General features: G+C 47.0%; 1 protein-coding gene and 1 pseudogene across 1 annotated transcript in view; one reads left to right on the top strand and one right to left on the bottom strand.

Moving 5' to 3' along the window:
• The window catches only part of XXYLT1 (xyloside xylosyltransferase 1), a 174,698-nt gene that overhangs the window by 61,907 nt on the left and 86,635 nt on the right, over positions 1–26,156 (bottom strand). Inside the window, exon 3 of the mRNA XM_010834387.1 lies at positions 12,005–12,137. Coding sequence (XP_010832689.1) covers positions 12,005–12,137 — 133 coding nt within the window. The remainder of the gene's footprint in view (positions 1–12,004; positions 12,138–26,156) is intronic.
• On the top strand, positions 23,149–23,430 carry LOC104984575 (annotated as a pseudogene).

The following is a 26,156-nucleotide window of genomic DNA, read 5'->3' as shown; positions in this document are numbered from 1 at the left end:
GTCCATCGAGTCGGTGATGCCATCCAGCCATCTCATCCTCTGTCATCCCCTTCTCCTCCTGCCTTCAATCTTTCCCAGCATCAGGGTCTTTTCAAATGAGTCAGCACTTTGCATCAGGTGGCCAAAGTACTGGAGTTTCAGCTTCAACATCAGTCCTTCCAATGAACACCCAGGACTGATCTCCTTTAGGATGGACTGGTTGAATCTCCTTGCAATCCAAGGGACTCTCAAGCGTATTCTCCAACACCACAGTTCAAAAGCATCAATTCTTCAGTGCTCAACTTTCTTCACAGTCCAACTCTCACATCCATACATGACCATTGGAAAAACCATAGCCTTGACTAGACGGAACTTGGTTGACAAAGTAATGTCTCTGCTTTTTAATATGCTGTTTAGGTTGGTCATAACTTTCCTTCCAAGTAGTAAGCGTCTTTTAATTTCATGGCTGCAATCACCATCTGTTTCTGTTAGTCAACTGAAAAAGGAGGACATCTAAATGGTTGTACAGAAGGGGAAACCAATCTATTGTCCAGGAAAAATAGGACTATTTGACTTCAGATGGGCCATCAGGGAGGCACTCTGCGTGTGTTGACAGCATCCCAACATCCTCACTCCTATGCCTGTGCAGACAGCAAAGCCTGGGACTGGGGTGCCCACGGGCCAGGACGTCCCTGGCTTGTTCATGAGGTAGCGCTGAACAGGCAGGATGGTGGATGGAAGCAGTGAATGTAGAGCTGCCACATGACTCCATGCGTCTCCCCCTTCCCTCTTGCCTTGGGCTTCTCTCCTCCTTTCCTCCCCATCTAGACCTTTAATTTCTTAAAAGTACCGTCAGACACAGAGAGGAGTTTAAAGATTTTTCTCATACACATTAAATTTGTTGCCACTCTGATAAATGGAAGTCTGGGAATCTTTTTATTTCTTCCCAAATTACATTTCTGGACAAGAATTATGCTTGGCCCTGGCATTTTATGATTATGTAAGTGTGAGGTTAGTTAGAAAATCATTTGATGGAATTTTGAATTACCAGCAAAAATCAACTATTTCAGGTAAAGACAGAAAACATTTGAGAAAAAGTCTGAGCACCCAAAAACTGTCTGCATCCAAGGATCAGCCGATAACCAAAACCTTGGGAAGGTCCAGGCTGACAAAAAGAGGCATTCAGTCAGTTTTCTGCCTCAGTGAACTTTCAGACCCAAAGTCTCAAACTGGGAGTTCTTGAGCTGAATCCGGTGTACCATTTGGAGTTTTTTGGCCAGCAGAGTTGATTACCACTATTTTAAAATCAGGAACTCTTACATTAAAAACACAGATTTATGGCTTTTCTTGGAGAAAAATTCCAAACACCTGGCAACACTGGGCTCATATTCATGCAAAACAAACAAGATCATCAAAAGCATCAGTTAAGAACCAGAGCATAGATGGGTGTTCCATCAACTGTTCTCCATCCTTTTGTGCCACAATCCATTTTTAAACCTTCAAAAGCTTGTATTACTTCCTGAAGGCATTTACCTGAAATTACACTGCTACAGGCTAGATCCTGAGTTCCTGAATCACAAATGATTCTTGTGCCTGTTACAAGATGTTACATTAACTAGATGATCCTCTTTGCTTTTGAGAGCCCAACCGGACGTTCTCTCGTTTTAAAATAAAAACCACTCAGTATCTGATCCCAAATGTGACATGGCACGTGGACTGGAGACTGAGGCTCCTCTGCTCTGTCCATGTAGGTGGCTGCTGGGGACCTAGACCCGCAGCTGATCCAGGTATTCCATTTACCCACATCTCTCTCCCAGGTTGTGGCTGCCTGTTTCAGTCTCCTCTGCACCAACAAGGCCTCAAAGGTTCTCTATACTCCTTTCATACAAAATACATTGCTTGATCATCTGGATCAGGAGTCCCCAGCCTCTGGGATCTAATGCCTGATGAGCTGAGGTGGGGCTGATGTAATAATAATAGAAGTGAAATGCAGAATAAATGTAATGCATTTGAATCATCCCCAAACCACCCCCAGTCCATGGGAAAATTGTCTTTCACAAAACTGGTCCCTGGTGCCAAAAAGGTTGGGGACCACTGATCTGTATGATGCCTTTAATCTCTGAAAGCAGCTGAGAGGATGTGAGGTGTGAGTAGAGAGATGGCCCGAAGGACCAAGATCACACGGTGCTCTTCCCAAACTGCTGACATCTTGGCAGGAAGGAAGAGGCAGAAGAAATGCAGACGCTTCCCCTCTGCTCCAGCTCCGGTCATTCCTTCTAAAAAAATATATGATTCCCCCTTACACTTCTACCATGCTTAGACACGATCTTCCAGGTTGAGAGCTGAATACCAACGAACGATAGTCACATTATTAAAATGTGAAAATCTCATTCACTGCTGAGCCAAGTTAGAGCACTAGAATTATATTCCTTTCTTTACAGTTCCAAGTTCATGATTCTTGGATCCAATGAGATAAGATGGTCCTAGCAGTTAGGGAAAGGGTTTCCCTTGCTTATGCTCTCTGCGGACCCTGGGCTTCATTTATTAAGGGAGGCAGTGTTTCCTTATAGGGCCAAGGGGGATCAAGGGGAACCAGAGAAGCAGCCTAATGGACTGGCACTCACTCCACGCTTTCTGATAGTAATGAAGCCCCACAAGCAGCTCCCTGACCTCATATTTCTGAAGCCCATCTGGACAGCAAGCCTCATAATGAGTGTTCACTATAGAGGCATGGACAGGTAGATTATTATATGGGAAGCAATTCTGGTTCCTTGCATCTCCTTTTACAAACAGTGATAGAAAAATCTTGAAGACGGGAATGCTGGGGATGGCTAGGTCCCTGGATCAAAGTGCTCCTATGGGCAGCTCCTGGATATGGGGGGTCAATTCTGCCCCCTCCAAACAAAAGATCATAGGAATGCTCTACGATTAACAGTTAACGGCCCGTAGTCACCCAATGCAAGGGTAGGAGCTAAGGGGTTCATTCCAAACTCTGGTCCAGGTGAAACGCCTGATATTTCTGCAGTATCAGTTCTGCAGTCAACCTCGAGGCAGAGGGCCTCAGGGCTAACTATCCATTTCAGCCACCTGCAGAAAATGCAGTCATGTGGCTGAAATGTGTGCCCAGGCGGCCGTGGAGCCATACTGAATTCCCCTCACGTGGAGCCAGTCACGCCTAACTCAGCCCTTTTCACACACTGTTTGTCACAGAAAGTCCCTCTGGTACATGTGTCACCATGAATCAGCTATGCTATTTTGCCTTTTTTTCCCCAGGAAGATGCTTACAGATAAGTCTTTTTTTGCTGCCTAGATTACAAAGGAGGATTTCTCAAGAAGATGTTTATCTGGCAAAAGAAACAAGTAGTAATGCAAAAAAGGATAGCCTGTCATCCTTTGCTGGGCTTCTTGCCAACCAGGGCCCCCAGAGGAGCCATCCAGGGTAGTGGTCCTGCCAATGGGGCTGCCAGCTTCTGGAGCACAGGGTCGAGTTTCTCTCTCCTGCTCAGCCAGGCCCACGGCCATAGCCTGCCGGGGAGTTTTCCATCTGTGAACAGGGCCAGGTCCATCTAAGCATGCTTTCTGGAGGCTATACCTGCACAGCAAACCCCAGTGCCCTCCCAAGAGACCTTTCAGAAGAAAGACAGAAACATCACATATATACACACATACACGCCTTAGAATTCTGACAGCAGACTATGAAACTGAGGATGACATGGGCACAGAGTAAAGTTCCCAGTCCCTACAGTAAAGCTTCTTTGTGGTTCATCCAAGGGAAACCTCTAAACAGCAGCAGCAACTTGGAGTTTGCATTTTGGGTGTTTGAGTCTTTACTGAATTCCAACCGCCCATCTCCCTCACATTATAATCTCCTTGAAAGCAGGAACCATGTGATCTACCTCATAATTCCTCAAAGCTCGTAATCTTGTGGTTCACACAGGACGAACCCAATAAAAACTGAGAATAACAATGCCACGGATTGTCTCTAAAAAGAAAATAAAAGCGATCTCTATAAAAACACCAGCGATGGGCCTATGGACTCTTACTTAAGAACTGGTTAACACATTGTTGAGGAAGTCCCCTCTTATTAAACAATGTCTTGTATTCAGTGAAAATCTACTGTGTGCCGGGTACCTGGACTGCACCCCCCAAAGTGAGCATGCAAGTTGGCCCCGCCCATCTGCCCTTTCATTTCCTCACTCATTCTTCCCATGACATGTGTGTCAGGCACCCTGCCATGGATCTGACTGATTCAGTAGTGCCAGAGGACTCATACTGCCCAGGGTGACACAAGAGCTGATATGAGCTGTGTTTTCAGAGAAGGGAAGTCCCTCACATGGTCCCCACAAGGACCTCATCTCAGCCTGGGTGCTCAGCCTTCAGGAGCCTCCCTGACTCCATGACCTTCAGATGACATTGGATATTCACAACTTCCCCGGGGGGCACAACCATCAGAGAAGAAATAATTACATTAACAGTAACACAGTTCCACTTGGGTTTTCTGTATGCAGCTTTTTCCTTTTAAAATACATTTTCCCAATGTTGCCATTAAAAATAATAATCTTGTAATATTTTTATCTCTACCACAGAGCAGGTATTCTTCTCTCCTTTTATTAGTGACTCCTGAAGGGGCTACATCACTGCTGCCGGGTTACACGGGCTCCGCAAAAGCAGTCAGCCTTGTCTTCTAACTCCCAGGGATGAAGGATACAAGGCTTCTTCATCAGCCACTATTTTAAAAGCTGGCAGGCTTTTCTCTCTGTACTCAGATTTAACTCTAATAGAAACTGACAGGTTCAATCTTGGTTAATTTTTTAAAAAAAACACAAGAACAAGAGCCAAGAAATTCATCCTCAGGTGTCAGCAGAAAGATGAAAATCTACTCTCTTTCATCCGCAAGTCGTAGCTTACTCATCCTGAAATGATGGTGGTGGCAGAGTTACCTTATAATGCAGCGTTTCATGCCTGGTGAACAATGGACCTGGATTTATATGGGCTGTAAAACCTTCCAGACAAGACCGCCACGTTAACATCCCGACGTAAGACAATCTGGAGAGGGACGGAAAATGTCACTTGGCTAGACGTCAGAGCTGTGTCTGTCTGTTTTCCTCCCTCATATAAACTGATTTCAGGACAAGGAACTTGAAGACAAAATGACACCATGAGTTCACACAACCTCTCAGCTCCATATCCAGAAACGAGCACATGGAATTTTTTTTTTAATGATAAATTTAAAATGATATTTACCAATGAAATGGTTTGCTGACTGGGTTTTCTTGAAAATAATGGGAGTGTCTGGGAAGGGGCGGTAAGAGAAGATAGATAGGGATAAAGATGAAGTAAGGTTGGCTCAGGGTTGATAATTACTAAAACTCCATGAATATTATAATACTAAACCACCTAGAGTACTACATGATTCTGTCTACCTGTGTCTATGTTAGAAGCTTTCCAAGATAAAACATAAAAAAATACATATTGGGAGACTAGCAATGTCTAATACAGGAATACTGAGTTAGGGATAAGGATGGCCAAGACACGCTGTTTAGTGAATAAAGAAAGATGCACAAGGGTATATAAAGTATGAGTCCACTTACATACACACCACTGATAAATCTGTAGAAAATTTCTGGAAAAATAATCATCTTTGTATACTGCTTGAATTTTTAATGAAAAATTACTCTTATATTTTTTTAAATTCAAGGAATGCAGCAGAGGAAGGAAAATAGTAGGGGTGAAAAATGAGACAAACATGTCCATGGACAAGAAACCACTGGAGCCAAGGGCTGGCATCCAGAAGCAGGTAGTGGCCAGAGGTTCACTCTCAGTGGGGCACTGAAATGCCCGCCAGGCCCCCAGGCAGGCTCCCGGTGTGAAACAGGGGACAGGCGCCTGCCCCAGCGGCCTGTCCTCCTCACGCCCCCGCCCTTCCTCCTCTGCTGTGATCTTCGGCACACAAACCTTCCGCCTCTTTGAGCTCCTGGTTTCTGACAGAGGCAGGTTAACATTTCACTCCATTATTGTGGACTCACTGTTTTCTCCTGGCAATACTGTCTGTTTCTGTTTTGCAAATACCTTATATTGCTTCTCCTGGAGAAGGCAATGGCACCCCACTCCAGTATTCTTGCCTGGAAAATCCCATGGACGGAGGAGCCTGGTAGGCTACAGTCCATGGTGTCGAAAAGAGTTGGACAGGACTGAGCGACTTCACTTTCACTTTGCTTAGGGTATATTGTTAAAGTATAAAACCCGCCTGCATAGATTCTAAATTCCTGATGGTGCTTTTCTCAAGAGATGGAGAAGAACACAGAACCCTAGCTGCATGGAGTCCAGGAAAGAAAGTCTCCAGCCTTTTTGTCTTCCATAAAGGGAGGCAGGCTTATATAGCAGGAAATTTCTCAAACATAGGAAGGGGGTACAGATGCTGTTTTTGTTGTTGTTTAGTTGCTAAGTCATGTCTTTACTCTTTGCAATCCCATGGACTATAGCCTGCCAGGCTCCTCTGTCCATGGGATTTCCCAGCAAAAATAATGGAGTAGGTTGCCATTTCCTTCTCCAGGGAACCTTCCCAACCCAGGGATGGAACCTGTGTCCCCTGCAATGGCAGATTCTTTACCACTGGGCCACCCAGGAAGCCATGACAGATGCTGCTGCTGCTGCTGCTAAGTCACTTCAGTCGTGTCCGACTCTGTGCGACCCCATAGACGGCAGCCCACCAGGCTCCCCCGGCCCTGGGATTCTCCAGGCAAGAACACTGGAGTGGGTTGCCATTTCCTTCTCCAATGCATGAAAGTGAAAAGTGAAAGTGAAGTCGCTCAGTCGTGTCCGACCCTCAGCGACCCCATGGACTTCAGCCCACCAGGCTCCTCCATCCATGGGATTTTCTAGGCAAGAGTACTGGAGTGGGGTGCCATTGCCTTCTCCGATGACAGATGCTGAGAAGTCAAAATACCAACACTAATTATGCTAAATTATCAGTTGCTCCAGCTTTACATACCATGAGGGAGCTGAACCTCACAGGTTAAGTGACCTCCCTAAGGTCACAGAACTATGTGCCTGAGTGGGATTGGATAAAGTTGCTATCGCAAATAAGAAGTGCTAGTCTGTGCCAGATACACTGTCTAATTTAGCCTTCAATCAACTTCACCATATATAGTATTATACAGTACTGCTATAATCTCCAGGTCTCAGCTAAAGAAACTAAAACTCAGAGAGGTCAGGAAACTCGCCCAAGGTCACACAGCCATGAGTGGCAGAGGTGGTGTCAGTCCCCGTCCTCCCCTCCTACTTCTGTGCTAGTCCTCACTTCCTTCCCAACATCCCTGACAGCCCTTCTCCAGTGCTAGGAATGGGATAAAGAGGCCTGAAAGTAAGTTAGACACTTTTATTTCAAGCATCTGGAAAGAGGTTAGGCCGCCACAAATGCTATCAATAAAAACCACAAGACCTACAAACGTAGAAGAGTAGACACCATTAAAATATTAACCGCAAAAGCAAATTCCTGCCTGGTGTCATTATCAGCAGTTGACAGGATTCACCTGCTGCTTCCACCTCATGGTGGGTTTGGGCTCAAACCAGCATACAGCCAGCCAATGGAGCCAAGAGAGAATGAACCAGAAGCCCGTGGCCCCCAATAATAAAGCTACCATTCAACAGCTCCTCAGGCGGCCAGCCTCAAGACAGAGTGACCGTGACCAATGGCTGCTACCCCAGCTCCTCAACACACACACTCTCACTCACTCGCTCCAGGCTCAGCAGGAGCCCTGTGGCCTAAAGCTAAGCCACTGCCGGGCTTCCTAGCTCCAGGGGCCTACCCAACTACCCACAGTCTGGCCCTGGCTCCTGCAGAGGGCTGGGTGAACCTTAGGCCTGGTGTCTCCTGAAGACTCTGAAGGCTGCCCCTCAACCTCCCACCTTCCCACTGGTTTCCCGCTTCCATACCCTTTGTTCCCATTCACTCAAGGATGTTATAGAAAAGCCAGATCACTCTCCGTTGCTAAAAAGGGGGGTTCTAACACCTGAGTAGGGGTAGAACTACCAAATATAGAAAACAAGAAGGGAAGAAAGGAAAGGAAACCTGCAGGATACCCAGCTACATTTCAATTTCATATAAACAATACTTGTTTTGTGTAAGTATATCCCCTTACAACATTTGGGTTATACTTACATAAAGCAGCTGTTTGTTGTTTATCTGAAATTTATTTAACCGGGCATCCTGTATTTTAACTGGCAACCATACCTGTTGTGGGTGGGGTAGAGTAGGAGGTATATGGAACAACAAATCAGCTGGAGAGGAAAACACTAAGGGAGCTACGATGATGAAGGTGGGAAGGAGGAAGCGTTCTTTACTCAGAGTCTCTTTTACACCAGAAACTTCCATGCGTTTTATTTCATTTGAGCGTTTCAGCAATTCTGTGTATTAGACATATCCATCCCCACTTAGAGGTGAAAACACAGAAGTTCAGAGAATCAACCGACTTGCACAGTGTCACATGGGTAATTCGTGAAAGGAAGGACTATAATCCATGGTTTCTGAGTATAATCTGAGTCATTTCTTCTATGTATGGCTGCTCTGCCAAGTGGTACACCCTTATGATTTTTATAGGTTATGCACAAACAGGGTCTAACAGTTTTCTTTACTTTTCCAATACACTCATAAGGAAGAAAATGCTCAATGGCATCCTGGATTAACACGTATTTGAAACACAGCTATTTATGACTAGAAAGCACTAGACCCTTCTCTACTTATTCCAACTAACCACACTGCCCAACTAACTAGAGTTTCCTAGCAAAGAAGAAGAGAAAGAATCAAGAAAGGAAGGACAATGTTCCACCCAAGATGACCACTGCTCCCCAGTTTTCAGATGAGGAAAGTCATGAGACATTTGACTCAACAAAATTTTACAGGGGCCCAAGAGGAAAAGGCTCCTTAATCAAAACGCTAGCATCCCATGAGACATCATTTTCTAGAAAACACAGCTGACGTGGTGCTATGTTTGGGGAGGCGGGGGGGATTGTTTTTTTAAAAAGCTATTTGTCAAAAGTACAGTGGGAAATACTTTCTCTTCCAGCCCCTCAAGCTTCTAATATTCATGGCACACAATCAAAGGGAAACAGCCATAAAAATGACTTAATATGTGCCTTTTTTGAAGTATAGTAACTCTCGGACAAGTGACTATAAAAATAACACAGCTGAGAAGGTCTAGATTTATTTCTGCTTAGTGAATTTCCAGATCAGAATGCGCTCTGTTCATCAGCTAAGTTTGCTTTTGTGCCATTTGGTTTCTAAATTTTCCTTTCTTTGCACAGATGCTAACAGATTCTGTTTATGATAAAACCTTGCCCACCTCACAGTCTACAGGCCAGTTCCTGGGGGAGGACCGGGTGCCTACAGAGGAAGGCAGACGGCCACGGGGGATTCCCCACCAGCTACACCAGCCCCGTCTACAGAGATGGGCCTGAAGCTGTTCTGGGGGGCCTGGCTCTGCCAGCCCTGGTTCAGGCCTTGTTTACTCCCCTGCCTTCATTCCCCCTCCCTATAAACACTCACACCCAGGCACAGACTGCAGAGTGGCAGACAACTAACACTCGATCTTTGGGGCTACTGGAGCCTCCAGTTTTCTTACGGAAGATGGCAAAAAACCACAGTTCCCTGCCCCGGCCAGCATCAAATGCTCCCAGCCCCAGCATGAGACAGAAGGCAAGTATCAAATTACTCAGAGCCGGTGGGGACAGATCAGCACAGGGCAGTCACTGCAGACTTAATTATCAGAGGTCTTTAGAAACATTTCGGCTGGAAGGGGATGGAAGAGGGGAAGAGGAAGTAAAAGACTTTTCATTTCTGTTGCGTCTGACAGACTGAGCCCTACAAACAGGGCATCTTCTGGACTTTATCACCAGCCTGGCTACAGAAGTCTCCTCTGTCTCATGTCATGATGCAGAATGAAGGATTCTGAAGATGAAGAAAACTCAATTTCATTTTGGATCTAAAATCTTTCAAACATTTCCTTTGAAAAGCCTAATTAAACTGATTTTCGGTTTCACTGTTTCTAAAATCTCTGATGTACAGAAAAGATAAATTCTGGCCAATACCATTTAAGTTAAGCATGATCAGGTTTTCATCTGTATTGCATGAGAAAAATTCCAAACCATGGCTTGAAGGCCTCACATCTCTAATTGCACTTAATAGTCAGCCTGGTTTAACGATCCTCGGGGCACGGGCCCTGTGTAGAGGTGAGGAATTCACCAGCTGACAAGCAACCTCAGGATGAGCAAAGATGACTCGGAAATGGCGAGGGTCAGAAGGGCTGGGATCACAAATGCCAGGGCTGGGATCACAAATGCCAGGGCCAGAGGACGGTGGTCTCAGAGCCCACCTGCTCCCACCCTCAGATGGCAAGGCCAAGCGTGGTGACCAAGCTGGGACTAGCACATAGGACATCCGACTCTTGGTTCAGTGTTCCTTCCACCTCCTCCCCTGGTTAAACCAACAACCACAGACCTAACATACGCCTTGTGTGAAGGTGAAGGAAGGGGGTAGGAAGGGGTGGGGCTGTGCTGCTGTGAGTGCAAGTCACAGAGTGAAGTCTCCTCTTCCCCACCCACAGCAGAGTAAGGGGCTCTACTGCGTGACTCCAGGGCAACCTGAGAGAGGATTATGTAAGGGAAACAGCCCACCTGGCCCAGGAGTTATCCACTCACTCAGAGGCCTTGCAGGAATTTCCTGTTATGTGATCTGGGTCTTGCAAATAACTACAACCCAGCCAAGGCTGTCACTCTCCTCTCTCTGAGAAATGTGTGTTCTTGAGTCACTAGTTGTCCTGCGGCTCTCCAAAGACTGGGCCTGGCTCTGAGAATGCCCACTGGGAGTCAACATGAGGGTATGCACTGAGAACCAAGGGTAGGCCAGCTCAGGGGGCAGCAAAACCCCAGCTCCAGGCTCTGGGGGAGCCATGGCTCTGCCCAGAGGAGGAACAGTCAGCAATGTGGAAGTCTCTGTACCCAGGGTCATGGGCCTGATTTATAATGAAAACCTGCAGGTGCTTCTGCCTTTCCTTCTCTTTTTAAATGTTTTTAAATGGTAAGACATATATTACACACAAAGGAATACACACAAACACATGCACAGCCCCTCAAGTGGAGCACAAAGCACTGCAGCCAACCAGGAGCAATGCCCACCCATGTCCACGCCCCTCCCATTCCCCCACCCACTCCGCAGGTAACTGTCACGCTGCCGTTTGGGGCCATCATTCCTTGGTTTTCCTTATGACATTTACCACTTGCATATACATCCCTAAACAGTACAGTTTAGTCTTGCCTATCAGTTCACGCACGTAGTCTGCTTATTTTTATTTCAAGTACTCAACTGGATGAATGTATTATATTTATCCATTCTGCTGTCTATGAGCATTAAGCTGTTTTCAGTTTGGGCTACTAGAAATGATGCCACAATGAATACTCTTGAACGTGTCTCCGGGTTCTCAGTGCTGGAGTTTCTCTATGCTGAGCACCTGATAAGGAAAACACTATATATAGAACAAGAACACACTCTTGACTCGACTGGTCGATGCCAATCTGTGCACGAAAGCTGTGCGGCCTCTCCCTCCCTGAAAAACACTGACAAACCTGCTCCCCCTACACAGAGGAGGGCTTTCTGGTGACTCAGAGGCCAAGAAAACTTAGTTCATCACCAGACAAGCAAGTTAAAGCTGCATCTCGACACCTCTACTGTAAGACAGAGCCTGAGATTTTAACATTCTGAGCTGAACCAGAACCCAAATGGCTGGGCTTTCCACAAGAAAAAATGTCACCAACTGTCCCAAATGAATGAGGTAAGTAAGCATCTATGGTCTTGGTACAGACCCCCGCTGCCCAAACCATTTACTGTAAACAATAAGTACAAAAGTGTCCCTAAGATGTTCAGTGCAGAAAGACGGCAGACCCATGGATCCCATCTGCGGAGGGTGGGGGGTGGGGGTGGTTAAGAGGCAGGGAGGGTCCCTGGAGCTGCAGGCCAGCTGCTCCCACGCACCTGTACACGGGCTGCATCTCCCGTGCTATGCCAATGATGGCGCCTGGCAGGAAGTTGTCGAACTCCTCAAACAATTCCCGGATGTTGGTCTTGTACTTGAGGTCTAGGTCCAGCTGAATTATCCGCAGGATCTCTGGAGGAAAGACCAATACAACAATGAGACAGAGACATACCTCCCGGGAGGCTCAGTCATTGACAGAGAATGAAGTGAAAGGTGCAGAGACTGTACTGGATTATTCTTCCTATCACCAAATAATGCAATGACACCACCAGAACACCACCAGAACAAAGGCCCTTCATCTACCAGCAACCCCTGACTCACTAGAAGCCTTCACAGAGGAAGACAACTGCCTCATTGCTTCCCTTCTGGTTGCAGACATCCACTGTAAAACTAGGCAACCAAATTCTCGAGTTTAGATGACTGTCTTGGTGCTTCTCTCTGCGGTACAGGTATTAAATGACCCATAAGTCATTGTTGCCTCAGCTTCTTATTACTATTTCTGCAAACCTAGATATGTGTGGGGTTAGGATGCTGACCCAGACAGAACCAGCTAAAAGACCTCAGATGCTGTTATGTTTTTAATCCACTGTCTGAAAGACTAACTCAGCTATAATTAGACAGACACCTGGCTCATAAGAGCTGTTTGCTCCCATTGCTCCCAGATGACTGAGGAGTGAGAAGGTAGGAGAGAGGTGCTGAGCTCATTCTCCATCCTTCATCCAATGGGCCTATCGGAGAGTCTGGGCCAGCAGTGCCAGCAGGGGATCACACACCAGGCTGACTGGGCCCTGCCCTCAGGGAAGGACACAAAAACAGAGAAACGGTACCTAGTGCTGATGTGACATGGAAGAGGGGCCTCTCAGGGTCAAGTGATGATGGACAGTAAGTACTCTGTCCTAAGGGAAGCCCTGGCCTGGGAATCAGACCACGTGAGAGCAGATTCCAGTTCTGCTTGCCAATTAACTCTGTGATCCTGGGCGAATTATTTCACTTCTCTAAACTTCAGTTGTTTCATTTGCTGAAGTGCATATGATATGATGTGGCTGGTGAGGCTGTGAGGCCGAGAAGACTAGACAACAGGTAGGGAACATCACCCAGGCTGTAGGCGCCACAGGAAGCTAGGGTCTGGAGAGGAGGGAACTTGCTAGAGCTTGAGGCAGTCAAGGAAGACTTTTGGCAGACAAGGAGTGGTGAAGAAAGAGCACCAGGTGCCCGCCTTGGCTCTCCACCAGCCCTTCACCAGCCCAGATGCAGAGCATGGGGCTGTCAGGACCCACAGCCCATGGAGACTCCCTAAAGACAGGGACTCCATCTTTGGCATCTCAGCCTCCATCCACTCACAGTGCAGGGCTTGACATTCAGTAAATGCTCAGGAACAGCTGTGGAATTCAACAGCCATTATCTAGTTTCTGGAGAAATCACAACTTATGATTCAAGAAAAGCTGATTCAGTAGTCCCTGTTCTATTTTCCTTTGTGATGCAGAAACAAAACCTTAGTTGACATCCCATGTGAGTTTTCTGAAAACAGTAGGTGAGCATCCAGCTGCCCAGGCCAGAGGGCAATGGGCTGCTTCTCGGGCCCCTGAAGGAAGGGGGTGGAGGAGAATGGGCCCAGGCCAGGGTGGACCCAACGGTCAGCTTTCCTTTGTACTGCCCACACACACATAAATGTGAGCAAAACTGTTGCATCCTGCACTAAACTCAGCAATCACAATAGCCACCACCTAGAAGTCGGGAAGGGTCCTGGAGGGCAGGAAGCCCTTGTGGGGAGGGTGATGAGCCTGGAGCCTGGAGGGCTGGAAGCCCTTATGGTGACGTGGCTGCCTCCTGAGAAGCTGCTCTAAACCAGGACAAGAGAGGCTACAGGGCAGAGTCTCGGGGCCCCTGCTGCTCTCAGAGGTGGCCCTGGACAACAGAGGGGAGGAAGCTGATGGTGACCTTCAGGAAGGACACTGTATCCCAGGAGAGAATGTCCAGGCGTGAGTAGCAACCATCAAGACGTCATGATGGGCGGCCCCGCCACACACACCCGCTCCAGCCACTTCTAACCTGTCTACTGGTGCATCCCCTGCACCCTGAGTTCCCTCATCCAAGGTCTCAGGCAGCTCTTTCACAAGATAGAGCAGAGCCCTCATGAGACAGGGGCAGGGGGGCACCATCACCCAAGCAGAGAAAGCACAGTATCACGGGAGGGGGAGGTGGGAGGCCTCAAGGATCTGGTGCTAGTTTCGTGGCGTCCTCAGGGCTGTGAAAGAAGAGGAACTCTCATTCATGGCTCTAGGAGACTTCCAATAATATGAGCAATGGCCACAAAAGAAGAACACTTTCTCTGAGTGGTTTCTGAGTGTCCAGTATCATTACACAGGCAATAGTTTTAGTTCTCAAAACCACCCAATGTAAGTGGAGTTATTCCCACGTTTAGATGAAGGACCAGAGGCTTCTTGTTATAGTTCAGTCGCTAAGTGGTATCTGACTCTTTGCGACCCTGTGGACTGCAGCATGGCAGGCTCCTCTGTCCTTCACTATCTCCCAGAGTTTGCTCAAATTCATGTCCATTGAGTCCAACCAATGCTATCCAACCATGTCATGCTATCCAACCATCTCATCCTCTGCAGCTCCCTTCTTCTCCAGCCCTCAATCTTGTCCACCATCAGGGTCTTTTCCAATGAGTAGACTCTTCACATCAGGTGGCTCAAGTATTAGAGCTTCAGCTTCAGCACCAGTTCTTCCAATGAATGTTCAGAGTCAATTTCCTTTAGGGCTGAATGGTTTGATCTCCTTGCTGTCCAAGGGACTCTTCAAGCATCTTCTCTAGCACCACAATTTGAAAGCATCAATTCTTCGGCACTCAGCCTTCTTTATGGTCCAACTCTCACATCCATACATGACTACTGGAAAAACCATAGCTTTGACTATACGGAATGTTGTCAGCAAAGTGATGTCTTCGCTTTTAAAAGTTAAAAACAATAGCTCAAGTCCTTCAACCAACAAGTGTCAGAGCTGGGATCTGAACCTAGGCTGGCTTGACTTGAAAGCCCAGCACTCTCTCCCCAGTAGAGCCTGATTCTTCTCTGAGGAAAGAGGAGTTCAGGGAGGCAGATTTTGGCACCGGTGCTACCCGCACAGAGGCTGGGAGCACACAGAGGTGCCAAAGACCTTGATAGACAAAAACCAGAGTGACAGCCTGGCCAAATGGGAACTACATGGAGGTCCTCTACAGAAAGGTAGTTCACTGTAAAGAAATTCCTGATAGAGGGGCAATTCAGTCTGTCAGTCATTCTTCCTTGAAAGCCTACCATGTGCTGTGTGTGTTCTCTGGTTTTTCAAGATCATATAAATCCCACTTAATCTGCCTGAAGCAGCCGGAACACCTCCTTACCTGGCCTGTCCGGACAGGCCCTGGGCAGAGGGCAGAGCTCAAGGACATGAGATGTCTCTTGAGGAGACCCAGTTCCTGCACTTGGCCAGAGCCCTGGCCTTGTTTTAATACACCTGTCAGTAAATCTGAGCACACTCCCAGTCCTTCAAGGAATGACTGGGAGTGAACTTGGAAAGATCACATACAGCCATAAGATACGTGAATGTGAGATGCTTTGATATATTTTGTAACTCCTCCTTGGTAAAGCGCCTTTCAGGAAGGGTTTGCTTAAAATTGGGAACACTTCTTTAAAGAGAGCCTTCACCACATGAGGTAAAGGCTTCCACCTGATTAGGAAGGAAAGAGACAGCAGTGCCAGCATGAAGTGACCCCTTCACACCAATGTGAAAGGCTGACCTGGTTGTCACCTTGCAGATCGAGGCAGGAGGACACGCCCTTCTATTCAAGGAGACCGACCGCCCCCTGAGCACAGCCCTCTCTATCGTGTAGGCATTGTCCAGGCAGTTGTCCTTTTATGCAATTGTGAAGTCAGATGCCAAGTTGTAAATGTCGCTGCTGAAAAGAGGAAGATGCTTACCAGGAATGCTGGAATTCATTAGGATGAGATTTGATTTTTTTTAAAGGGCCCTGTTTCTCTGGTATTTGATATAGTCATCTCTCTATGGGAATTACATCCAGAAGGTTTTACACATAATGTTGAAAGTTGTGCTGAGGATGAAACTAGGGTGATACGTGGAAGTGGCAACCAGTGATGGCCCAGAGAAGATGCTGGTTGGAGGACAGCTGCAATGACTGCAGCAGGACCACTGAAATTTAAGGTATAAATGAACGAGATAATTGCCCCCAAAGCAAAGAGAAGATGAAATCTATAAAACATGGGGGAGGATGCCTGAGCAAAAGGAAGACTGTTGTTCAGTCGCTAAGTTATGTCCGACTCTTTATGACCCCATGGACCATAGCCCATCAGGCTCCTCTGGCATGGGATTTCCCAGGCAAGAATACTGGAGTGGATTGCCATTTCCTCTTCCAGGGGATCTTCCTGACCCAGGGATAGAACCCATGTCTCCTGAATTGGCAGGTGGATTTTTTACCACTGAGTTATCAGGGAAGCCCCGAAGAAGGACTGCTGCTGCTGCTGCTGCTGCTGTTGCTAAGTCGCTTCAGTCGTGTCCAACTCTGTGTGACCCCATAGATGGCAGCCCACCAGGCTCCCCCGTCCCTGGGATTCTCCAGGCAAGAACACTGGAGTGGGTTGCCATTTCCTTCTCCAATGCATGAAAGTGAAAAGTGAAAGTGAAGTCGCTCAGTCGTGTCCGACTCTTAGCGACCCCATGGACTGCAGCCCACCAGGCTCCTCCGTCCATGGGATTTTCCAGGCAAGAGTACGTGGGGTGCCATTGCCTTCTCCGAAAGAAGGACTAGTCATCTACAAAACCCAAAAGAATGGCTAGCATCTAAGGCTGGTTGAATGTCCACCATGTCAGAATTCCATGAGAAGACAGCAAAAAGGTAGAGGACAGAATAATCGAGGATAACAGATTTGAAAAGAAAACCCAATAATAACTGAGGCCATTGTACAGATGGAGAAACTGAGGACCAAAGGAGGAGGACCTGTCAGGGATCACACAGTCCAGCTAAGTGGCAAAGCTGATCTCAGAACTCAGGTTTTCTGACTCCCTAAGTGATGCACTCATGTTAACTAGCCCTCCTCCCCCCACTCCCAGCACAAGCCATGAAATCTTAGGGAGCAGAAGTCACTGTGTAATGGACCAGAAGGTTATATACAAGACTTGCCAGACACCCCACACAATTTGCTCGTGAAGGATTAGCATATTATCCCATGAAAATATAGACCTGAAGATAAATAAGTAGTAGCCAAAGAAAGAAAAGAGATTTCTATGACGCCCACAGTTTGTAGTCAACTTGTGGGAATGGGAAAATGGCTCTCTGTATTCTCATATTAACATCAGGCAGGGATTTAAACAAATCTTTTTAGTTGCTAAGTCACATCTGACTCTTGAGACCCCATGGACTGTAGCTCGCCAGGCTCCTCTGTCCATGGGATTTCCCAGGCAAGAATACTGGAGTGGGTTGCCCTTTCCTTCTCCAGGGGATCTTCCCCACCCAGGGTTTGAACCTGGGTCTCCTGCATTACAGGCAGATTCTTTACCTTCCTTGCAAATAAATATTTACATTCCTCTAAAAACACACCTTGAGCTGTGTTAAATTCAAAGGGGGGCGGGAACCTGACTCAGCATCCAGGAGCAGACTAAACTCAGTGCCTGGTGTGAGAGACACAGCAACCAGCAGTCCAACACTGTCTGCTCCTTGCCTAGCATTCTCTGTTCCAATCAAACCTGTGCATGCCTGGGAACGTGTTTGCTGCAACATCCAATTAGGTGAGGGGCATTCCAACCAGCCCCTCAGACTTAATATCTGTTTAAATCACAAAAACTGAAGTGTCAGTGTGTGCCTAGGTCATGTTCTCAGGTATAAGGAGGCCTGGCTCGTGTGTTACGAAGGGGCCAGTGTGAGCACCTCGTGTTCTAGGAACACACTTGTGGCTGGTCGTCCTCCTCAGATGAGTTCAGCTCCCTGAGGCTGGTGGCCCAGACCTCTCCGTAAACAATGGCTCAGCAGCTTGAGCTTTAAACGCTAGTGTCCATGAGGATGACATCCCTGGCGAGCTGGCCTGGGCCACTCCAGGAAACGGAAGAACTGCTGCCTACAAGGAACAGATCACATGATGAACATGTGATCACAAGACAGGATCCACTGAATATGTCAACTCAAGCTGGGGGAAGATGCTCAGAACCTGGGTGGCTTTCTGGTCTAAGACACTTCCTCTTGAGCCTCAAGTCCAGAGGATAAAGTAAACAGTGGGGTGCCATCTTCACAAGGAAACAGGTCTGCTCGCCTTACCCTCTCATGATCCAGTTACAGGTTAACAGAGTGGTACCACTTGGTTCTAACAAGCTGGAAAAAGAAAGACAAGATCCCAAGTGCTGGCTCAAAATGTGCTTTCAAGACCTTCAAACCCCCGTTACCGCACCACCCTGGCCCTGGCCAGCACTGAGGAGGATCTGATTGTTGTTCTTGGGGTTCAGGAGGTCCACCCCTGCTTCTGTGTCGGAGGCCCTGAGCGCCAGCCTGGCTGGACAGTAGGGTCAAATCCTCGGCACAAGTGCCTGCAGAAGGCAACGTCCACGGCCTTACAAGCAGCTGGGAGGTTCCCAAGTCAATGTTCCCCACTGGAAACTGGCTTGGGACAGATCAGCATCAGTCTCCAATTAAGCCGGCCACAAGGCATGTCATCTGACCATGGATGGAATTACAGCCCAGGGTGAGTAATTAAGGACAGCCCCAAACAAAGGATTTAAAAAAAAAACCCTCCTTTCCTCCCCCTCCCTTCTCCCATCCCCAGAAACAATAGACACATCTTAACACATACAAAATAACAGAGGTCAGGAAATGCTGAAGAGATAAGATGTGCTTAGTTATGTAAGCACCGGCCCCCATCCTGGGCAGCAGACAGGCCTTCTCCCCGGCAGATGAACCAAGCAAGTGCATTCTCTCCTTTTCTGAAAGCTCTGAAAGTGCATCAGGGCTTTCCCAGAGATAAAGATTTATAACCCATCAGAGGGCTTTCACCTCACAACATCAGCCCAAGCTTTCCACCAACTGGGAAGGGGCCCGGGGAGGAAGGGAAATTATGACAAGCCCGAGCTATGCAGGGCATCATGAGCTGGGGACCTGGAAGCAGCTGCTCTGGAAGAGGGCCCTTTCCCACTGTCTGCTTGGCAAGATTGCAGCAATTTGCCACCTGCTTTATCATCCTCTGGAGCTTGTTAACTGCTGCTCAGCAGCACCTCTGACCTGCAGGGGTCAAAGGGCAGCTGAAAGGGGTGGACACTTCCTCCAAGGGTAAGAGGCTCCTGACCAGGGAGGGGAGGAGAGAGTCTGCAAGTGCCACACCAGCCACACCAACCGAGCTTCTTTCGCTAGAGGGTGTCAGGCCATGCTTGATGGAAGGCCTGCCGTCATGTTGCACAGACCCAGCTGTGTCCCTGAGGGGGCCCGAGGGTGGAACAGGCTGGGGTGGTTCTCACATCCAACAGGGAACTTGGGTCCCTTCCCAGCAGGGTTTTTACCCACCCTGCAGAGCTCCTTCTCCATCCGCTTTGCCATGCAGGGCCCAGCTGCAGGACAGCTGGCTCACTATGGGCATAGCTGGCACAAAGGAACACAGTGGAACATGCCAAGGGGCCAAGGGCCCAGATTGCTGGGGCTCCTCCAGCCTGGTCAGCCAAACACTCCCTCCCTCCCTCGGGAGGCCTGTGCCAGGCCCACGCTGGGGCTTTACAACCACTGCCTCAGCTCACAAACCTCCACTCTGCTCTGCCTGGCGGGTATCGGGACCTCCCATCTTCAAGTGAGGATGCTGAGGCTCAGAGAACTTTGGCAACTTGACTAGGATGATCTAGCAAGGAAGCGTCAGAGTTGAAAGCAAGCATAGGTTTGCCTCACACAGGTTTCTGAGAAAAGCCTTCAGACATCTCTGAAGCCCTTTTTCAAATTCTGTTATCTTTAAAAACAAGACATGCCACCACATCAAGTGTGAAAATACCAAACAGCTCTAGAGCATCTTAGCAGACACGAGGTTTCCCATGGGCCAAGAAGGGGTTTCCCGCTTCCCACAGCCACCTCCCTCAAACCACCCCCACCCCATCCTCAAGGAACTTGAAGACTCTTGGGGTTCCCCTTCACTGAGCAAGGGCCAATGGAGAAGTTTCAGAAAAAAGAGGTTTCATGCCACAAAGTAAGTTGAAAGGAAGTTCTGAAGCCCCATGCTTGCCCTTCAGCCCCACGTTCCCCGGCCTTCCGTCCCTGGAAGCCAGGATGCAGTACTCTGCTCTGGTCTGAGCGGAAGCTCAGGTCTGCTGACTCAGAAGTCCCCGGGGCCAAGCGATGCTTCCACATCAATGCCAGCCCCCTCCCCTGAGGGAAGAGGGGAAGGGAAAGGAAATAGAGCTCATAAGAGTGATTTATACGACCTGTTAGCAGCTCTGGTGAAAGGTTTTGGGGCCAAGAGGTTGAAATTAATGACCACAGTCAGTTTTATATTAACTATACAGCAAATTCTTTCTTCTAGCCCTATTCACCCCTCTCAAAATTAAGCATGGAGTGTTAGCTACAGCTCAGCCATAACATTTTTTACAACTATCAGCTCCTATTTTGTGGACAAAACAGAGCATTATGAAAAGACACGGTTTTTGCTTCAGCAACAGTGCAACATGAGTCTCCAGCCTGAGCACCTTCAGTGACTTGGTATAAATCATATTCTTTAGGATAGGACAGAATTTATTTCCAACTCAGCTGAAAAACTTTAGGGACATATATAGAAGACAACACATAAAACATCCGGCCTCAATTTTCTTCTCACTTCTCTTGCCAATATGAAATTATAGCTCACGCACTTCTTTATGAAGTTCAATATGCAGGGGAAATTGAATTTTAGATTTGGAAAGCAGAATAGCAGACTATCCGCCCAACCCTCCCCCCTTCTTTCATTGCTGTCATATGGAAGTCCCTGGCCCCTGCTGGCCTCCCCACAGCTTATCATGCTCTGGTATCTGCTACAGACCTTGTTTCTTGTCTCCAAACCTGTAAGCTCTCCTTCCTGCTGGGGGCAGGACCACATTCTGACTTTGTTCACCAACTCTGTGACCATGCCTGGTCTCTGCTCTTTGCAAGTAGGCTTTTTCTCACAGACCCTTGGGGATGGCAGCGGTAAAAAGCAGTCCTCTTTGGACAGCTTTCCGAGCTGGCCTACCACTGAGATCTGTATCTGCCAGTACAGATCAGTCATCATGCGGGACTCCTGTCCATCACCTGCCTCACACTTCCCCTCTGCCTGGCTCCTTGCCCCAGTATATCTCCCCTAAACCTGGAATGGTCACTCATGAGGTGAGCCAAGTCAGACATGGCCAGACCCCAGTGAGCTAGAGCACACCCCAAAACTGTCTCTATAACACCCACGGGAGTTCTGTGAGCAAGAAGTTGACATCTCCGAATACAGTTTCCGGTGGCTCCATGTTCCACTCTGACTCTCGGGGCACATTTTCTGCACACCACCTGGCTGTGTGCCTGAGCACAGTGCTGACCTACGGGTCTCTGAGCAACACCTAAGCAAGCACAGGCAGTTTTGCTTTCAAGGTTCCTTGGGCACTTCTTTCACTTCACTAATGAGAAGGCTTCTGTATTTTGGCAGCTGTTCTTCCCGGTGTGAACAATAGATTCATCAGTCTTTTCTGGGCCTGAACTGTCTGAGTCCCTTTCACCCAGCAGACATATCCTTCTCAAATGGGGTCATGTAGCCCACCACCACCCTCAAACTTAAGGCCATGGGTCTCCTTCAGCCTCCTCCTCTAGCTGATACAGCAGGAGGACCTGAAGGAGAGTGATGGGCACCACCGAAATGCTTACACCAGGAGGGTAAGTGGATCAGGAAGAGAAGAGCCAACTTCTCGGGCACACGCCTGACTTCTCCCTGGGACCATGCAGGAGTCAAGGAAAGAGAGGCCCCACACAACATCCCTTGTGCCCAGAAATCTACATCATGGCAACCTGCAAGGGAAAAAAAATCAGTTTCTCCACTTTATGAATCCAGAAATACCTCCCTGAGGCAGGTGAAGATCTACCCATCTTCTTACCTTTTGAAACAAGAGGGGAAAAAAACCTGTTTTTCTTTCTAAAAGATTAAAAGGTTTTACTCTTTTCAGGAGGAACATCTGTAATGGTTTGTAAACTGGCTTGCCAATGATCAAATGGCTCTCCAAGTTTCCTTCCCCCTGAGCCAGGACTCCTGAAAATATGTTGCATGATTTTGGTTTTTATGATACATAAGAAAAAAAATAGAAACCATAAACAAGATGAATAGACAACATACCGACTGGGAGAAAATATTTGCAAATGATGCAACCAACAAGGGTTTAATTTCCAAAATACACAAACAGCTCATACAACTCAATAACAAAAAACCACACAACCCAATCAAAAAATGGGCAGAAGACCTAAACAGACATTTCTCCAAAAAAGACATATAGATGGCCAAAAAGCATTTGAAAAGACGCTCAACATTGTTAATTATCAGAGAAATGCAAATCAAAACCCCAATGAGGTCCTACCTCAAACCAGTCAGAATGGCCATCATCAAAAAGTCTACAAATAACAAATGCTGGAGAGGATGTAGGGACAAGCAAAACAAAAATTTACATTCCTATACTGTTGGTGGGAATGTAAATTGGTACAGCTGCTGTGGAGAACAGTACAGAGGTTCCTTAAAAAACTGAGACAGAGTTGTCATAAGATCCAGCAGTCACACTCCTGAGGACACACCTGACTCGGTTCAGTTCAGTTGCTCAGTCATGTCTGACTCTTTGCGACTCCATGGACTGCAGCACCCCAGGCTTCCCAGTCTATCACCAACTCCCAGAGCTTGCTCAAACTCATGTCCATCAAATCAATGATGCCATTCAACCATCTCATCGTCTGTCGTCCCCATCTCCTCCCGCCTTCAATCTTTCCCATCATCAGGGTCTTTTCCAATGAGTCAGTTCTTCGAATCAGGTGGCCAAAATATTGGAGCTTCAGCTTCAGCATCAGTCCCTTCAATGAATATTCAGGAATGATCTCCTCTAGAATGGACTGGTTGGATCTCCTTGCAGTCTAAGGGACTCTCAAGAGTCTTCTCCAACGCCACAGTTCAAAAGCATCAGTTCTGCCTTTTACCTCGTAGCAGCCAAGAAAGTAACATGGGTCACCAGCAGCTCTACTGGAGCCATCCGAGAAAATTCGGCCAGGGTTCTCGCTCTTGCCGGGTCTGCTCAAACCAGCACGGTCTGAACCAGAAATACGGCCTCAACAGTGCCGCCAGTGTTTCCGCCAGTATGTGAAGGACATCGGCTTCCTTAAGTTGGACTAACCGAACTTCCTTAGATGGCTCATCCAGCACATCAACCTTAGGCAGAAATAATAGTAGCTCTTTGTATATAAAATAAAAGTTTAAAAACTTAAAAAAAAAAAAAAAACCTGAGTTCTTCGTTGCTCAGCTTTCCTTATGGTCCACCTCTTACATCCACACATAACTACTGGAAAAACCATACCTTTCACTAGACAGCCATTTGTTGGCAAAGTAATGTCTCTGCTTTATAATACACTGTCTAGGTTTGCCATAGCTTTTCTTCCAAGAAGCAAGTGTCTTTTAATTTCATGGCTGCAGTCACCATCTGCAGTGATTTTGGAGTCCAAGAAAATAAAGTCTGTCACTGTTTCCATTGTTTCCCAATCTACTTGCCATGAAGTTATGGGGCTGGATGCCGTGATTGTAGTTTTCTGAATGTTGAGTTTTAAACCAGCTTTTTCACTCACCTCTTTCACTTTCATCAAGAGGCTCTTTAGTTCCTCTTCTTTTTCTGCCATAAGGGTGGTGTCATCTGCATATCTGAGGTTACTGATATTTCTCCCTGCAATCTTGACTCCAGCTTGTGCTTCATCCAGTCTGGCATTTTGCATGATGTACTCTGCATATAAGTTAAATAAGCAAGATGAAAATATACAACCTTTCCCAATTTAGAAACAGTCCATTGTTTCATGTCCGGTTCTAACAGTTGCTTCTTGACTTGCACACACGTTTCACAGAAGGCAGGGAAGGTCATCTGGTATTCCCATCTCTAAGAATTTTCCACAGTTTGCTGTGACCCACCCAGTCAAAGGCTTTAGAATAGTCAATGAAGCAGATATTTTTCTGGAATTCTCTTGCTTTTTTTATGATCCAACAGATGTTGGCAATTTGATCTCTGGCTCCTCTGTCTTTTCTAAAACCAGCTTAAACATCTGGAAGTTCTCAGTTCACATACTACTGAAGCCTAGCTTGGAGAATTTTGAGCATTACTTTGCTAGCATGTGAGATGAGTGCAATCGTGTAGTAGTTTGAATATTCTTTGGCATTGGCTTTCTTTGGGATTGGAATGAAAACTGACCTTTTCCAGTCCTGTGGCCACTGCTGAGTTTTCCAAATTTGCTGGCATAATGAGTGTAGCACTTTCACAGCATCATTTTTTAGGATTTGAAATAGCTCTTCTGGAATTCCATCACCTCCACTAGCTTTCTTCGTAGTGATGCTTCCTAAGGCCCACTTGACTTCACACTCCAGGATGTCTGGCTCTAGGTGAGTGAGCAGACCATCGTGGTTATCTGGGTCTTTAAGATCTTTTTTGTATAGTTCCTCTGTGTATTCTTGCCACCTTTTCTTAATATCTTTTGCTTCTGTTAGATCCATCCATTTCTGTCCTTTATTATGCCCATCTTTGCATGAAACATTCCCTTGGTATCCCTACTGTTCTTGAGATCTCTAGTCTTTCCCATTCTATTATTTTCCTCTATTTCTTTTCATCAATCACTTAGGAAGGCTTTCTTATCTCTCCTTGCTATTCTTTGGAACTCTGCATTCAGATGGGTGTATCTTTCCTTTTCTCTTTTGCCTTTAGTTTCTCTTCTTTTCTCAGCTATTTGTTGAGGCCTCCTCAGACAACCATTTCTCTATAAAATGAGCATAATAACCTCAAGGGTTGGCTTTGGGGATTAAATGATATAACCTATGTAAAACACTTAGACCAGAACTCTAAGCACTATGATCAGTACAGTAAGCACCAGAAAAGTTGGCTGTTTTCAGTTACTAACAGCCTGACAGGTAGTTAGCCCTCAATAACCAGGGGTAATGGCGGTAATGGCAACCTCCTTCAAAGGACTTCTGCCAGGACTGTTGTGTTCACTGCCCCTGATCCCACAGCAGGCTACTGTCAACCCATGCCCCCGCCGGAGACTCCCACCACTCACGGGCAAGTCTGGTTCAGTCTCTGGTGGGCTCACTGCTCCTTTCTCCTGGGTCCTGGCACACACAAGGCTTTGTTTGTACCCTCCAAGAGGGCATACAAGATGGCGGAGTAGAAGGACGTGCACTCATTTTCTCCTATGAGAACTCCAAAATTACAACTAACCACTGAACAACCATCAACAGGAGAATGCTGGATCCCACCAAAAAAAGATACTCCATGTCCAAGGGCAAAGGATAAGCCCCAACAAGATGGTAGGAGGGGTGAAATCAGGTTTAGAATCAATCCCCATACCCACCAGAGATGCTCGGAGGGCTCAAACAAAACTTAGTGTGCACCAGGACCCAGGGACCCCACAGAGAACGAGACAGACCTGCCTTTGCGTGTTTGCCTCCTGCGGAGGTGAAGGTCAGCAGTGGCCTGCCGCAAGGGCAGGGGCTCTGGGTGCAGCAGACCTGGGAGGTGTGGCGTGTGTCCCAGACAACCCACAACTGGAGAAAAAGTATACCAAACAAGTTTTCACTGTTGTGGAAGTTCTATGGCCCACAACATATTTCCCAACCTGGGTTACCAAAGGGGAAGGGAGGGAGGGAGAGAGGGATATTTGAGATTAACAGGTATGTATTTAATATTCCATTATAATGGAAAATAATATGAAAAAGAAAATTTTATATGCATACATATATACATAAATATATAAAACTGAATCATTTTGCTATTTATCAGAAACATAACATTGTAAATCAACCATACTTCAATTTAAAAAAAGATAAACTATCTACCATCATCTATAAAATAGTGAGGTTCTCATATGCCTGGGAACTAGGAACTGGACTAGGTCATTTTCACATATCTTTACCTAATTTAATCCTTACAAAA

This window comes from Bison bison, unplaced genomic scaffold, assembly GCF_000754665.1.
Source record: "Bison bison bison isolate TAMUID 2011002044 unplaced genomic scaffold, Bison_UMD1.0 scf7180017864032, whole genome shotgun sequence".
Lineage (NCBI taxonomy): Eukaryota > Metazoa > Chordata > Mammalia > Artiodactyla > Bovidae > Bison > Bison bison.
Note: the sequence above shows the minus strand (reverse complement) of the source record. Positions and strands in the feature narration are given on the sequence as shown.